This window comes from Equus asinus, chromosome 22, assembly GCF_041296235.1.
Source record: "Equus asinus isolate D_3611 breed Donkey chromosome 22, EquAss-T2T_v2, whole genome shotgun sequence".
Taxonomy (NCBI): Eukaryota; Metazoa; Chordata; class Mammalia; order Perissodactyla; family Equidae; genus Equus; species Equus asinus.
This window is the reverse complement of record NC_091811.1, coordinates 45,183,121-45,200,431: the sequence shown is the minus strand read 5'-3', so window position 1 is coordinate 45,200,431 and position 17,311 is coordinate 45,183,121. Positions and strand designations below refer to the sequence as shown.

General features: G+C 42.3%; 1 protein-coding gene across 2 annotated transcripts in view; it reads left to right on the top strand.

The window, feature by feature from the left end:
• Positions 1–4,780: 4,780 nt before the first annotated feature.
• The window catches only part of GXYLT1 (glucoside xylosyltransferase 1), a 46,468-nt gene continuing 33,937 nt past the window's right edge, over positions 4,781–17,311 (top strand). The window contains exons 1-2 of one of the 2 annotated variants that reach the window (XM_044756017.2): positions 4,781–5,122; positions 13,797–13,889. In XM_044756017.2, the coding sequence (XP_044611952.1) occupies positions 4,902–5,122; positions 13,797–13,889 (314 nt within the window). In that variant the 5' untranslated portion in view covers positions 4,781–4,901. The remainder of the gene's footprint in view (positions 5,123–13,796; positions 13,890–17,311) is intronic. The other variant, XM_070494229.1, reaches the window with a different exon arrangement.

Sequence of the window (17,311 nt, the reverse complement as noted above, 5' to 3'; positions counted from 1 at the left end):
GAGTTGGGATACTCGGTGAAATCAGTTTGAGAGAAGACTCCTGCAGGACCAAGTGGCAGTGAAAGCATTTTTTAAAAAAGAGCAGGCCTGGTGGCATAGTGGTTAAGTTCACATGCTCCCTTTTGGCACATGCTCCCTTTCGGCACCCCGGGGTTCATAGGTTTGGATCCTGGGGCAAACCTGCACACCACTCATCAAGCCATGCTGTGGCAGCATCCCACATACAAAACAGAGGAAGACTGACACAGATGTTAGCTCAGGGACAATCTTCCTCACCAAAAAAAAAAAAAAAAAGTAGGCTGAGTTCTCAGAAGAAAAGGGCAGTGATTTGGCCTCAGGCCCAAAAGGTAGCTTTTGGTCCTTAATAAGAGAAAATAAAAACGCCTATGTTTCCAGTACAGGATAAGATAAATAATTGAAGGGACACTGTAACTTAATTAGAGCAAAAAACCCCCTTTTTTTTACTTTATTAAAAATAGAAATGTAAAAAGAAAACACACAACTGTCTAATGATATAATTTCGGTATAGAAAGGAATATGGGTAACAAGAATTCTGATTTTATTTTTCAGCTAAACACTGGACTTCTGAAGTGTGACGATATCAGAATTATTAATTATTTTCAGCCTTCAATTTTGGGAACCTGGGTGAGGAGAGACTTATCGGTTAAAATTGTTGTCATCATGACCTTGATAGATGGCACGTTTCAGAGAACTTGTGCTTATGTGTTTTAATTCTCATTTTCCCCATGACTAAATTTCCCTGGAAATCTAGCTTTTAGCTTTACTGACAGTAATTTTTTTAGTAATAGATTATAATCTGTATTAATAGGAATGGAGGGTTCCTGAAAGCTGAACTTGGGAGAAGTACAGGGATATCCTTAGTCCCTGCCCCACCCCGCTTCTTCGCACTCTCTCTCCCTTGTGGATGGAAATGCCAGCTAAATTCTGGGGTCATATGGGACCTAAGGTGTCCACATTCACTGGTTCTCCATTGCCACTTCTAATCTTGTGGACTCAAAAGCTCAGTTTTTTGAGAATGAAGAGAAGCACTTTCCTCTTTTATCGTACCCCTGGTCCTACTCTTTTCCCACATTTACTGGTCTGAACGAACTCTTAAAATGAAAGACTTTTTGTTCAAACTGACAGCATTATTTTTCAACTTTTTCCTCTAGTCCAACACGGTCTCTAGAAAATGGACTGTGGAAAATGGAGAAATTTCACTAGAGATGAACTGGAGGAAAGAATGATTTTCACTTTTAGTCTGAGTTACTCATTCTTTGTGCTCTGCAACTAATCTGACTTGTATTTCTCAGTAAGTTTTATTTGTTTTAATTCCCAAGACCGGTCTAAGAGGTTTTCATATAATATTAATTTTTTTCCCTTTTTACTTTTATGTCTAATTTGTATCATTCAACTTAGCATTTATTTGTTCATAGAGAAAGAGCATGGTATTTTGGGGGAAAAAAGTGTGCTTTGGATCCTCAAAGATTTCTGTTCAAATGTTGGATTTTCATTATTAGCAATGTGGTGAACCGACTTGTATGAATTTCAGGTTCCTTGCTTTTTAAAGGAATAAAATATCTCCTACTTCATATAAATATTTTAAAGATTACATTAGATTATGCATAGACCTTTATAAAGTGGAAGTTAAAAGTTTTTGAACTTTATTCTTAAAAGGTATAGAATTTACCTTTTTACCCATAGGATGTCTTGTTTTTAAAGAAGTACTGAGGGGCCGGCCCCGTGGCCAAGTGTTAAGTCTGCAGTCCACTTCGATGACCCAGGTTTCACCAGTTTGGATCCTGGGCGTGGACATGGCACCGCTTGTCAGGCCACGCTGAGGCAGCATCCCACATGCCACAACTAGAAGGACCCACAACTAAAAATAGACAACTATGTTCCGGGAGGGGCTTTGGGGAGAAAAAGGAAAACTAAAATCTTTTTTAAAAACAGTAGTACTGAAAGGTAGACCAAAGTAGGAAGAAATGTTGAGCAGGACCCCAAATTTACTCTAGAGTGACTTAGAGAAGACTTATAAAAAAAATAAAAACACTCATTAATTGAATGTCTATTATATATCCAACATGTATTAGGAACTATAAGAAAAATCAAGATTAATCTTTTAAATATAAGATCCTTGCGATTTGGGTTATCCTGAATCCAAGAGTTCTCCAGATCATGGAGGAGGTTGCTATCTCCATAATTTAAACCACAAATACTGCTACTTTTAAATTTCTTTTCATCCACCTAAATTTGCCTTTTTGCGAGGAGGAAAGGAAGATCAATATTGATTAAAAATTTGCATATAGCCAGCCTGTCATTAGAGAATTAAGAGGGTGCTCTAGGGATGAAAAAATAGATTTAGGAATCCATACATACACACAGTAAATGAAAGAAATACCTAACGACTATGACATCGAAAATATTTTAAATTTTCAATACTTTAAAATTAATTTTAGGAGTATCAAAATGTAATGTGTGAATCCTGGAAATGATCAGAAGGCCAGGGTCACAGCTCCTTATACTCTACAATAACCAGTTAAGACAGTGTGGGTGTCATACAAAAATCATTTCTATTTTTGGAATGCCTTATATATTTTTTTAACAGAATTTCCTTTTTAATTCCAGTATTAAAAGGAACCTAGGAATGATATGGTCCAGAACCCTGATGTCAAGTAAATGGATGATTCTTCTGGGTATGCTCTTCCCATAAATTGTTGCAGAAATGAAAACTGCCATTCCAGTATTGTAACAATCTGTGGGTCATTACTTATTTTTACTACATTTAGTTTCTTTGTTGAAATAGAGAACAGTTGTAGTCAGTATCTTTTTAAATTAAACATCCTTTATCTGAGTACTAGCCCTTATTCTAGTTTCTTGGTACCGTATCCTTTAGTTTTCCCTCTCAAAATCTATTTTACATTCTTACAAATGTTTTTATGATCCATCTTTGTACCTCGATAAGTTTTATCTTTCTCTAAGAGTTGTAAGGTGTAGTGGAAGGATTAACTTCATATTGCCATTGTTTTTACTTGCCTGTCTCCCCTTTAAAAGGGCAGTACACTCTTGCCCCTTGTCTGGCATGTAGAATATATTCAATAAATGTTTGTTGAATGAATAAGTATATGTTTTCATTCTATTCACACATCTCGAGAGCATGCTAGCTTTCATTTTTTTTGTCAGGTAAGGCAAGAAATTTAATCGTTATAGGGGAAGAAGCTGAGGCTTAGATTTGTCCAGTGACTTTCCTCTGGCCACAGAGCCAGCACTTTTTTGTTGTGGGGATTCCAAATGGAGAACTGCTAAATTACACAGCGTTTCCCCACTTGATCTGAGGGCCAAACTCTTCAAAGCTCCAAATGTAATTTGAACAGTTTAACAGCATGATTTTTCTCCATGAAATGTGTGTGTGCATGCATGTGTGTACGTGTGTGTGTTGACTTCCCTCTGACACTGTAGCTCCTTTCTGGCTCCAGCCTCAACCTCTGTCCCAGCCTCCACACTGCAGCCAGAATCTGCTCTCTAAAATGCAGATGAGATCATGTTACTTCCTTAAAAACCCTTCCGTGGTTCACCATCGTCTGCCAGATTAAGTTCAAACTCCTTGGTATACTAAACAAGGCGCTCAAATATCTGGTCCGTCAACTTCTACTCTTATCCTCTCATCATATCCTCTCTTGCGTTCACTTAGCTGGTGGCATCAAACTTCTCGCAGTTCCTCCAAGATAAGAGCCTGTTTCATGGATCCCTCAGCCTAGAAATACCTCCCTTTCCCACCAAGACCCTAGGGCCACTTTGCTATGAAGTCTCTTGAATCCTTTTTGTGTGTGTGCCCACACCTTTACAGGCTTATATCCTAATGTCTGGATGGTTGTATTGCACTTATTTCCACGTATCCACTGTCCCAGCCCACGCCTGAACTAGGTGTCTTCATACCCCAAGGTACTCACACAGTGCTCGGCACCTAATGATGCTCTATAAACCTTCAATAAGTGAAGGCAGTGGAAACGTGTCTGAGGAAGAGGGAGAAGACATGGAAAGCTAACGAGAAAACTCTTTAGGAAGAATATTAAACAGTTTTGGGCATGCAAATGAGTTGTGAGGAAGGTCAAAAAAGACGTAAAAGGAAGGACTTCAGCTTCACAGGCACTTCCAGCCTTGTTAAGAGGCAGGATATGCATACTTCACAGCATTAGGAGATAATTAGATATCTGGGTGCAAATGGCTCGTTCAGACACTTACAGAAACTTAGAGGCTGGGGAAGTCCCTGCTGAGGAGGATGGAGCTGAAAAACGGCTTAAGCAAGTGCCTTCTAAGTGCAAGGTGTTTTTCGTGCGCTAAGCAATTTAATCTTTCTGACCAGTCTCGGATGAGGATGTTATCTCCATTTTAGAGACGAAGAAAGATGCTCAGAGAATTTAGGTTGCTCAGCATCACAAACTACCACGCGGAAAGCCCATCCTTTGAATCTGGCTCGGCTGCCTCCACCGCCGGGTTCGCTTCGCCACACCTCCGCTCCGCCGGTCAGGGCCACGGGCTCAGCAGCGACCCGCTCCGGGGTCGACGCGCCCAGACCCCACGGAGCCGCGTCCGCAAGCCCGGCGCCGACCCGGCGCGCCCGGCCCTTCCGCGCTCAGTGCGCCGGCGCGCCCGGCCGCCCGCCCTGCGGGGAGGGGCCCGGGGCGGCGGCGGCGGCGGCGGCGGCGTCCGGGCGGCGGGCCGGGGAGTCGGCCGGGCTCGCGAAGGCGGTGGGCGGGGAGGCGAGGGTGGAAGGGGGCTGGGCGCGAGGCCGCGGCGGAGGAGGAACTTGTTGCGCCCGCGGCTGCGCGCTGCCGCTCCCTCCGCTCCAGTTCGCCCGGGCGGGCGCGGCGGCGGCGGCGGCAGCTGCGCGGGCCGGGGCGATGCGGCGCTACCTGCGCATCGTGGGGCTGTGCCTGGCCTGCGGCTTCTGCTCGCTCCTCTACGCTTTCAGCCAGCTCGCCGTGTCGCTGGAGGAAGGAGCGGGCGGCGGCGGCGGGAAGCCGCAGGCCGGAGCGGCTTCCTGGCTCGCGGGCGGCGGACGCGGCGCCGCGGGAGGGGCGGACAGCGCGGGCCCCGCGGCGCATCCCGGCCGCTCGGACAGGTACGGTCGTTCCCTGCTCGGGGCCGGGGCTGGGGCGCGGGCGCGGGGATGGCCTGGCCCGGGCTGCTCGCCGGTGCGCCCGCGCGCCCCGCGCCGGGCCCGCGCCTCCCGCGTCCTTGCCGCCGTCTCCGAGCCCCTCCACTCATTTCCCTCCTTCCCTGAGTCCCGGGGCCAGCCCGGCGCGCCTCCGGACCCCACGCGTTTTGTGTTTATCTTCTCACCCATTCCTTCTGCGCTCCTTAAGGCAGTTCGAAATTAATTTTCAACTTTTAATTGACAGTTGCTTTTTTTTTTTTTCTTTAGGATTCGTTGAAAATAAAAGGTGCCCCACAATAGCCTTCTTGCTCTCTGGCTGGTGCGAATTCCCTCTTGTTTCCATGGAGTTCAAGTTGAGATATTTAAACCTCAGGCTGGCGCCCTAGTTCAGTTTTTTCCTTCTCCTGCGTGGAGCGTCCCATTTTCGTGTGTTAGCGCTTAAATTTTTCATTATTAGTCTCTTAGTTAAATCTGGACAGCATTCATGCGGATTGTGAATTTTTCTTTGGAAAACAATCGGTCTGTTCTGAAACTTATAGCAAGTTAAGAAACATGAGCGGTACTTAACATGCGTCTTTTGTGAGAGGGAATAGAAGTATCTTTCTTTAAAAATCGGGATTTAAAAAGCAGCATGATGACTTGTGGTTTTACAGAAATCACTGCCAGAGTTGGAATCACCATGAGATTCAAATGGAAAAAGGAATGCAACGCATTATGAATGCTTAACAAAATCTGAGCGTTTCCACTTCCTCGAAAAATAGGCTCCTCTATTTGTGGGCATCTCTGCTCTCTTAGAAAGAGGCAAAGGCTGCTTTGATATGGGAAGAACGTATCGGGTTGGTAGGAGGAGGGAGTGCAGGTCCCCTGTAGGCTGTTTAACATTCTTCTGAGAGTTGATGGTCTTTCCCTAAATGAAAAAGGGACGTTTGGGCAGAGGAGCTGCGTGGAAATCTGGATTGTCATGTTTTTGTCCTATGAAAAATGTTTTATAGAGCCATTACTGAAATCTTAAGTTTGATGTGTCAGAATCGAGTCACCTGAAAAGCTGTATGTTACAGGTCCTCTGAGCAGGAGAACTCCTCATTTTAAATGAGGCATACATTTCAGTTAAAACTGAAAGTGTATCAGTCTTTGTGAAAATGTGGTGAAGTACATCTCACCACGTGTGCGTGTGTAAGGAGAAGTTCGGGCAGAGGAACAACATGGGAAAGCTGAAGTGACATGTTTTTACCCTACGATTTGGTTAAGGTCAGGAGAATTCCTAAGACATCAGGACTCTTTAATTTTAGGTATTATTATTTATAGCATCTTTTTAGATTTCTCATAGAGTTCAGTCATCTTTTCTGGTTGCCATGGGATATGGAGTAGGTATCCTTAACCTCTCTTCCTATGTCTGAATCCTTTGACCAAGCTCTAGAGGGCAACGGTAATTTGACCACGATTAGAAACTGTGTATCCAGCTGCTCTTTCTGTAAAGCTGCTGTGCTAAGAACCTCCTCTAAGTAGTGTTTCATCAGTGGAACACTGGGCTATGAGGCAAGGAACGTCTTCCTTTATCCGTAGGACTTGGTTATCATTGCATTCTTTTTTTTGAGCAGTCCTACCTGAAAGATTAAAACTATTGTTTCTCACTTTCACGTAAAACATAGGATCTAGGATCATACCCAGTAGCTTCCATTGGTCAAATCTTATAGAAAATATTCATTGGATGGAATTCTGTGATGACGGAATACTTGGAAAGGTCCTTCCAGGTTCTCAAAGTAAAAACTCTAAAATGATAGGAACAGGTGTGAGTGTGTGTGTGAGTGTGTGAGGAAGATTGGCCCTGAGCTAACATCTGTTGCCAGTCTTCCTCTTTTTGCTTGAGGAAGATTGTCACTGAGCTAACATCTGTGCTGGTTTTCCTCTGTTTTATGTGGGATGCTGCCACAGCATGGCTTGACGAGCCGTGCTATCTTTGCACCCAGGATCCAAACCTGCGAACCCCAGGCTGCTGAAGCAGAGCTCAAGAATTTAACCACTGTGCAACCGGGCCAGCCCCAGGAACAATTTTTTAGTGAAATCTATTATTAATTAGTGCATTCTGTTTGAATCCATTTTTTGGTGTTTAGATAGTGCGCGGGTCTTAGAGTCAGACAAACCTGTTTCTCATTCTGGCTATGTGTTTGCTGTGACACCTTGACCACCTCTCTGCTTCAGTTTATCACTGGTAAAATATAGATAATACTTACCTTACTTAATTTGTAATAGTCAGAATTCTTAGTTGTCAGTGATTAAAATCCAAAACAAAATGGATATTAATGGGCTTCGATGGGTTTCTGGAAGGAACAGAATTTAAGGAAAAATGCCTGGGCAGTTCCAGGGACCTTAAGGACTGGGAGCTCTTATTCTCTTCCGCTGTAGACAGGCTTTGTTCCTTGGGTCTTTCTGCTCCTTGCAATGCTGCTTCTCTCACCTCAAATAGAAAATTCTAGGGAAAGGCTCTCATTGGCCTTGCTTGTATCACGTGCCCACCCATGGACCAGTCAGCGTTGCCTGGGATGAAGGATCTCTGCTGCTCTGGCTCTGTGTTGCTTGCACATCCCTGTGGTGGACAGAGTGACATGGTTGGTGTGGGAGAGGAGTGGTGCCTTAAAGGAGGGCGGTGCTGGCTAGGCAGTAGCTCTTCCACAGAGACAGACTCTTAAGCTGGTCAGTACGGACAGACTGTGAAGGTGTGCAGTCTAAAGCGGTTGTTATTACCAGGCATCTGTACTTCTGCAGGAGGAGTTACACCATTTTGTGACTTTAGCTACTCCGGGTGATTCAGTTCCCACATTTCATTGATGAATCTTGACGGTGATTATCAAAATTTCAGCCTCTTGTGGCTCAACAGCCGTGTGGTAGTGGGGAACCCAGAAACGACTAAGCATTAGAATGATACCATATCTGGACCTGTCATGCCCTTTGTGTGGAGTCATCTCTCTCTTTTTCAATCTCGTTTGGCCATCGAGTTGTTTCTCCTGGGTCCTGTGAACACAAGGCGGAAATACTGTGAATTTAAAGAGTGGAAAGAGTAAGGGCTTTGGAGACACAGGCTTCAGCTTTGCCACTTATGGCTGTGTTCACCTTGAACACATTTCCTCATCAGTTAGATAGAGACGAGAGTGTCTATGGTATTGGGTAGCTTGTGAGAATTGAAAGGAAATAGCTTGTATAGATTACTGAGCCTGGTGCCTGGCACAATAAAATTGTAGCTGATATGGTGATCATTTTGATCATTTAAATTTTAATTGATTCTTTCCAATTCCTGACCTCTGGATGGATGGTCCAGGATGCCTGGCAGTGGGGTCTGGGAATCTATCTTTTAGATCCCCACTCCAGGTTATTGGGATAAAACCAAAGATTGAGAACCACCGATTTAGCCGAGAATTGTTAGACCACTATTTTCACACTACTTTATTAGTGGAGATACCCCCCCTCCCCCCCCGCAATTATTTTTGAAGAATAGAGGAATTGGGGCAGTGAACAGTGAAGAAAGCTGAATTACTTAACTAAAACCACCTGAATCTCTGCTTGGTTAATACCAAGACATCTCACATAAAACCGATACTCTGCACCTTGTATTTTAGTTCATTGAGGATCATACTTCACATGGTTGTAAGTGCTTAGCACAAACCTGACTAGTAATTAATTCATTAAAATAGTATCGTTCTATGCTTTTGGGGGGGAAACTGCTTAGGCTAATGAAAAAATGTGTACTTTTGATTTACAAGTCCTATTGTATTTATTTTATTTCTTACTTATTTTTTCTGCTTTTTCTCCCAAATCCCCCCAGTACGTCATTGTATATATTTTAGTTATGGGTCCTTCTAGTTGTGGCATGTGGGACTCCACCTCAGCATGGCCTGATGAGTGGATCCGAACCAGTGAAACCCTGGGCCACTGAAGTGGACTTAACCACTCGGCCAGGGGGCTGGTCCCACAAGTCCTATTTTAAAACGTTAAGATTATCATCTATTTGTCGTACCTGGTGGAAATACTTCCCCGACATGTTGACTTAAATTTTTTTTCAGTGTGTATACATGGTGAAGTTTAAAATTTTTATGTATTCAGATTGGCAGTTTTTTTCCTGTATTGTTTTTATTTTTGTCATGCATAGAAAGACTTTCTACCAGAAGGGTTTTTTCCCCCACTTCTTTAACATTTAAATCTTCAATCCAATTTTTGGGGGGAGGGGGCAGCAAAAGGGTGATGCTGATTTAATTTTGAAGTGGTGAAGTCATTGTTCCTTGCCATTTGTTTATAAACAGTCCTTTTCCCACTTCCTTAGTATTCATGAAAGTAGAGATTTAAGAAAAAGAAGTGAAGACCTGACTTAGAGTTAGAAATTAATTTAAGCAGTCTGGAGATGATTTTTAGTTGAAAATGAGTGACCTGGGCCCTGACCTTCATATAATGGTGCTTTGTCAGTATCTTGGGAGCGGTGTCCATTACTGTGGCTGGAGCTGCCTCTGCTGCTCTCGCAGCACAGTGCAGTGTCTGCGCCTGGAACTTGCCTTGGTGGCTTGCTGCCCTTCGTTCAGACTCACTCCCACATTCTTATGCTGGATATGCCTAAACTTATCCCCGACTCTGAGTTGTGCATGGTTTTCACCAAAGCCTCATGACTACCATGGACAGTCTGAAATGAAAAATACCTGTTCCAGTTTAGTTTAAAAGTATATAAGACCTTCTGTTATTGGATTTAAGTAAACTTCAATCATGAGAACTGTTACTGTGGAGAGCATTGTTGTTAAATGCTCTGTTTAATCCAGAGCATGAACTGTCTCAATTTTTGAAACAGTTTTCAAGTACTGAAATTTTGGGGAATTTTGTTTTTGATCAGGTTTTTTTTTTTTTTTTTAACTTTTGAAGTAAATATAAGTTCACAGGAAGTTGCAGAGACACCCCACCCCATGTACCCTTCACTCAGTTTCCCCCAATAGTAACATCTCACATGAGCATAGTGCAATACCACTGTATCCAGAATATATGTGTGTTAATCTAGGGCAATGTTCCAACCCCAGAAATTGACGTTGGACAACCTCTAGACCTTATTCAGATGTCACCAGTTTTACATGCTGTCGTGTGTGTGTGTGTGTGTGTGTGTGTGTGTAGTTTTATCACATATGTAAATTTGTGTTACCACCCCCACAATCAGAATACAGATCTGCTTTCTCACCACAGAGATCCCATGTGCTGCCTCCTTTGAGTGGTTTGCTTGTAGACAGGCCACCTAGAGCTAGAAACATTAAGCCATATGAAGTTTGAGGATGAGCCATAGTCAAGGTTTATTTCAATTTGATCCACAAGGAAAAAACTTAGCGTTTTTAGACTTCACTGAGTTTGGATGTCTCTGTAGATTGAAGGCATACCCACTTGGCTCAGCTTACAGTTTTTCTCCTATTACAATTATTGAATAGAGTTACCTCTTTGAATGCTGTATATCGAATGTTCCATTTCCAATAGTTTTAAGAAATAAAAGCAAAAATCCCACAACTAGAAGGACCTGCAACTAAAATATACAACTGTGTACAGGGGTGGTTTGGGGAGATATAGCAGGGGAAAAAAAAAAAAAAAGAATGGCAACAGTTGTTAGCCCAGGTGCCAATGTTTAAAAATAAATAAATAAATAAATAAAAGCAAAAGCAACTAATAACCAGAGCTTGGATAACTACCTTTACTTTTTGAATATTTTTAAACTTTGGGTTTTTTTCTGGCCTGAAAATATAAGTGCTATCCAGATTAGTTGCTTTTCCTAATTTATTGTTTGCAATAACAGTTACTGGTACATCTTGAGTTTCTAATCTCTGTCTTGATCTTTAAAACTAATTTTGCATAAGTGAGAGAATGTAAATTTGGGAGATAAGAAACTTTATGTTACCCTCTTGCCAGCAGCACCTCAGTATTTTATGATTTTTTTTTTTTTTTTTTGTGGTGAGGAAGATTGGCCCTGAGCTAACATCTGTGCCAGTCTTCCTCTGTTTTGTATATGGGATCCCGCCACAGCATGGCTTGATGAGTGGTGTGTGGGTCCATGCCCAGAATCTGAACCCGTGAATCCTGGGTGGCCGAAGTGGAGCACACAAACTTAACACTATACCACCAGGCCGGCCCCTTTGATTTTTTTAAATAGTAAGCAGCGTGTGTACTCACTAGTGCGTGTGTTTTATACTTCCATTAATGAAAGACAGAAAGAAGACCATCCTGTCTGTAAACTGTGTTTTCTAACATTGAGTTATGGTCAAGAAACTTACCTAAAACTTGACTTTTTCCCTGCAATTTCATCTGCAATAATTACTTTACAGTGATTACATGATCTAGCAATTCCACTTGTAGGTGTATCCTCAAGAGAATTGAAAATATATGTTCACAGAAAAGTTGTACATGAATGTTCATAGCAGCATTATTTATAATAGCCAAAAAGTGGAAAACAACCCAAATGCCTATCACCTGGTGAATGGGTAAACAATATGTGGTATGTCTATCCATGAAATGGAATATTATTTGGCCACAGAAAGGAGTGAAGGGTGCTGGTAAGTGCTTCAGTGGCTGAACCTTGAAAGTATTGTGCTAAGTGAAAGAAGTCAGGCTCAAAAGGCCACATACTGTATGATTCCATTTATGGGGAATGCGCGTAACAGGCAGATCTCTAGCGACACAAAATAGGGGTTGCCTGGGGCTGAGGGATTGCCAAGTACAGGTTGAGGCAGAAAATGGTATTGTTACATAATTTCAAGCAATAATTTTTACAGAAAAATTTGAGACTTCATTTTCCATTTTCATTTTCTATTGTGGTAAGGTTCAACAGGGGGAGGTGGACTAACCCGATTAGTTATTTCCTTCCTGGAACAAAGGTGCACTTTAGGTGTTGCTTACAAATAAATCGTGGATTTGTTGAGAGTTGTGATGATAGCTGTATCTGAAAGATGGAGATAGCTATTCTGAAGGTTTGTTGTGAAACTTACAATGGCTGTGAAAGTACTTAAATCTGAAAAGATCTCTCTGTTAGCTGTTACCCCTGCCACTGAGCCTGTCTCCAGCACGAAATGCAAGGCTTAAAAAATACATAACCATGGCTGGGAGGGGACAAACATAACTTTCCTGATCAAGTTGTTTGTTTTACTGGTCTGCACACATTTTCTTTCCTTTTTCTGATTTATCAGCTGTTTACAATCTGTAACATTTTATGCTGTGTTTGAAAATGGTGTCCCTTTAAAGGAAACCCAAATTACATTGTCTCTTTTTTCCATAGATTTAAAAATTCCGGCTTTGCAGTTTTTTATGCAGTAGTACAACAGAACTACTCAGGCAGCATTTAATCAACCCTCAGGGCCTGCCCCAGTTCCCAGAGATTCTGACTTAGGGGCTCTCCGGGTGATTTCCTTCCGCAGCCTGGGTTGAGACCCCCCTCTCTTAGACCGTTGACGTTTATGAGAGATATGATTAGAGATCTTTGCAAATCTGAAATTTCTTAAACCTTTCGCTGTAAGAACAGTAACTTATAATGGAATTTATAGTGGGGGGAAAAGCTTCCTGGGGATGGCACATGGGTTAGTGACTCCCCCTCACTTCATTCTGCCTCCTGTAGCACCCAGACTGCCACTGTAGTGAATTTCAAACTAGACTGTTGTTTCGAAAGGAATGACAATGAAAAACATAACTTTCATAATGTGAGGCATTGCTGTTTGTTTAGGTTTTTTTTTTTAGCTCCAACCTGCAATCTAAGAAGAAAGATCACACTTTTTCCTTCATTTTAGCTTGTGTAATATAGTGAAACTGAGATAGTGTAGGTAATGAAACTGAACCATGAATATCAGCATGATTTCTTGGTTTTCAGTTTGAAACACCATACAGGTAGCTTGGATTGAGGATTAATTTAGAAGCGTTTAGAGATCCTTTCTTCCCCAGTATTTGTAGCATTTTTTTTTTTTTTTTTAAGGATTGGCACCTGAGCTAACAACGGTTGCCAATCTCTTTTTTTTCCTGCTTTCTCTCCCCAAAGCCCCCCAGTACATAGTCGTATATATCCTAGTTTTGGGTCACTCTAGTTGTGACATGTGGGACGCCGCCACAGTACGGCCTGACAAGCGGTGCCATGTCCGTGCCCAGGATCTGAACCCGCGAAACCCTGGGCCGACGAAGTGGAACGTACACACTTAACCACTCGGCCATGGGGCCAGCCCCTGTAGCATTTTAATTTTGCTTCAGGATAAGCAGATTTGTTTTTTTAGGCTGAAATGGATTTTATTCTAGGGGGAGTATGTGTAGTGCATGAAGGAAAATTTTAGAAGTATTTCCATATTTTCCGTGTTACCTGAGGAGGGGGTTTTAATATATTGGGAGAGTTCCTGACTAGAAAACTATTTTCCAGTCTGTGTGGTGTCTTCTATCTAAAGGTTTTAAAGTTCTATTTAAAATAATGGTACCCTAAGTCAGGGAGAAATCAATTTCCAGAAATCCTCAGGTTACCATAGCAATCTTGGATTTGCAAAGTTGGATTTGCAGTTTTGTTGCTGTGAAATAGAACAATAAGTTATTATGTTATTGAGTAATTCTTTGTTAGTTTTAAACCGAATACTCACATAGGACTCTCCTTTGTGTCTTACTCTGTCAGGTGTAAAGATTTCTCTCTGTGTTACTGGAATCCCTATTGGATGCTGCCCTCTGATGTTTGTGGAATGAACTGCTTGTGGGAAGCGGCTCTTAGGTAGGCACTTAATATTTAATTGGTAGATCAGTGTAGGTAAGATTAGATAGTAGATAATAAATTTTTGACTGTAATAGGACGTAAAAATGTTTCTTTCCCTGTAATTTAATACTATCATACAAGTAAATAATTCATTTTCTGATTGGGTTTTTCTATTCCTTTTTCCCACTTTGTAGTTGTTATCACTAATTTTTAGTGCATACTGTGTATAAAATGCTTTACATTTTTTAGATGTTATTAAGATAAACCATTGTTTTAGGATAATTTATGATGTAATGTTAGGTACCAGGTGATAAAGTGATAAACAGGTGATCAAGATAGACTTCCACTGACATGTACAGACACATGTATGGCATTTATCTGATTTAAAGCTGGTGTGCTGAACATTTTGTAGGTGGATGTGGACCGGTGCGGAAGGGTTATGTTGGTTATTAGCAGAGATTGAATATTGGGGAATGTGAAGATAAAGATAAGTGTTTAATGATGGAGCAAACTATATGACATTGTTTATTGACCTTTTAAGTTACTGAATAGCTTGGCTTTCTTCATTGATCTGGATAGTGAAGACACTGGATTGGCTGACCTCTCAGGTCCCTCCCTGTTCTAACCTTTATTGAAGGAAACAAGTGTCAATAGGAATGGGATAGCAGACCATCTCCCTGAGACAGTGGCAGGGGAGAGTGAGGCAGTAGCTTGAAATGCTCTTCCCCAGAGTAAAATTTCTTTGAGAGTCACCTTTTTTTACTGTATTTTTATGATTCACTTAAATTTGAATTCTACTCATTGCATTTCCCAGACACAGTGCTAGGTGCTAAGAACCAGACTCGGAGCTTGGTTAATGTGGCTCCATCCTTCTGGAGCTTACATGCTGATGGGAGCGCCACACTAGTAAACCTGAGATTACAATAGAGTGACAAGTTGTAGCTATGATGATGGGAGAAACAGGTGAATTTTCAGGTGGGGGTCATCTTAAGGCATCAGAGAAGGCTTCCTGGAGGGAGTGACTACCTGATGAACAAGAAATTAGCCAGGCTCAAGGACAGGAGGTGAAGTACTCCAGTTGGGAAGAACTGCATTCTTAATGTATATTGGTAGTATGTATTTTCAGATTCTTGTGTTCCTAGTACATTATGCATCCAGTGAACAACTTGGGAGGGAATCGTTGAAATCAGATATTTTAATTATATCTCGTTGCTATGGAAAAGATTGGGTGATTGAAATTCTAATGTGGGTCAGTCAAGTCAGATTATTCAAATTTTTTTTTTTTTTTTTTTTTAAAGATTTTATTTTTTCCTTTTTCTCCCCAAAGCCCCCCGGTACATAGCTGTGTATTCTTCGTTGTGGATTCTTCTAGTTGTGGCATGTGGGACGCTGCCTCAGCGTGGTCTGATGAGCAGTGCCATGTCCGCGCCCAGGATTCGAACTAACGAAACACTGGGCCGCCTGCTGCAGAGTGCGCGAACTTAACCACTCGGCCACGGGGCCAGCCCCAGATTATTCAAATTTTTAAAAACTAACTTTTTAAAGATCTTACCCTTCAGCTTGTTCATAATTTTGGAGAATTGGAGCTCCATATTTTCATTCTTACAAAAGTTTGCTAATGAGTGGAGATTGACAAACACCATTGTGCTGTCTTGAGCCATGCGACATAAATCTACTCCCTCTGGGAGCTGGGTAAGCTTGAAAACTTTTGTGTACTCTGATTTATACACCCCAGCTGTTTTGTAAGTTACAGCGTGAGTAATAATTCTTCCCTCCTCCTCAACTGCAAGAGGAGCCCAGGGAAGTTGACCTCATCCGAATCCTGCGGCCTCTGCTTATTATTCCTTTCATTTTGGCTTCTCCAATTCATTATTTTCCTAATGCTCCCAAGTACTTCTTGATAAGAATTACTTGTGGATGGATACATAATGTTGTAAACCCTCATGCTTGTCACTCTCCTTAATTTGAGATTTTATTTTTTTAATTTAATGAATTAATTAACTTATTTGAGAAAGATTAGCCCTAAGCTGACCTCTGCTGCCAATCCTCCTCTTTTTGCTGAGGAAGACTGGCCCTGACCTAACATCCGTGCCCATCTTCCTCTACTTTGTATATGGGACGCCTGCTACAGCAGGGCTTGAAGCAGTGCGTAGGTCCACACCCGGGATCCAAACCGGCGAACTCCAGGCCACCAAAGCAGAATGTGCAAACCTAACCACTGCACCACCGGCCAGCCCATACTTTGAGATTTTAAAAGTTACACCTTTCTCTTAACTCTACTTGTAATATTGCATCCATGGTATGTATCTGTAACCTTTTTGTTAGATATATCATATTGTATAAAATCTCTTGAATTTAATTTCTTACTTAGAATTTAGGGCCCCTCGCATTTAATGGCTCTCTTCAAACATACGGATAAGCCAGAATGCCTTCCAGTTGCCGTATCATTCTCACCCACCATTTCAGTGTTTAAGTAATGTCTCATCTTGGTCTGACTCTAAGAGCTTCCCTGCCCACCTGGTAAAGCTTCTGTGAAATTCCCCTTTCCTCCCACCTTAGGTCTCACATTTTGCCTGACACCAGTGCGCCCTCGGCTATCACTGTTTTCTTCTCCCCAGGCCAGTTCCAGCCTTCCCAATTTGAATTCGTCACATAATTTTATTTTAATCAAAGCTTATCTAGGGGATTATTTCCTCCCAATTTATTATACAGTGAACATAACCTAGAAAAGCAAAATTGCCTCCGGTCCTTGAAACCGAGCGAAATGCAAAATCCCTACAACAAATTTCTTTCAGCCCTTTTTCCTTCAGGCATTCTTCTTTCACTCTCTTTCTCTTCACCAGCAAACTTCTTCTAAGAGTATCTACTGGCTTTATTTCCTTAACAACAAAAAACTTCACACCTCAACCCGCTCATTATGAGCAGCTCCTGCCACCTGACGGAAACCCTGCTGTCACTGCAGTCGCCTCTGACCTCGGAATTGTTCTTCTGGGGCCTGATCGTCCTTTTCTTGTCCGTCTGACACTGGTTACCACTTGCTCTTTCTTTCTTTCGACTCTCTCCGTCTCTGGCTCTTGAGGTGTCTCAGCCCTTTGCTCTCTCTGCCCCTGGACACCTCTCCCTATTCCGGACTCCTAAACACTGATGTTCTGCAGCACTCTGCTCTTTCTCTCTCCACTCCATGGATAGTCACAGGGTAGTCTGGTTCACTGATGTCTTCAATCCGGAGAACTGTATTTCCAGCTGCATCTCAGTCATTTTTACCTGGCTGATTCAGATGCCTCAGACACTCTTGTTCAAGCCTGTATTCATGGTCTAGCATCTCACAGCTTCCCTCGTCTGTATTTTGTATCCTGGCTGACGACTGACTTTCCGCATGTCAGTCCACAAAGACTCTTCTTACCTGTCTCCTTCCACGCTGTTGCTCCTGACGGCCTCTT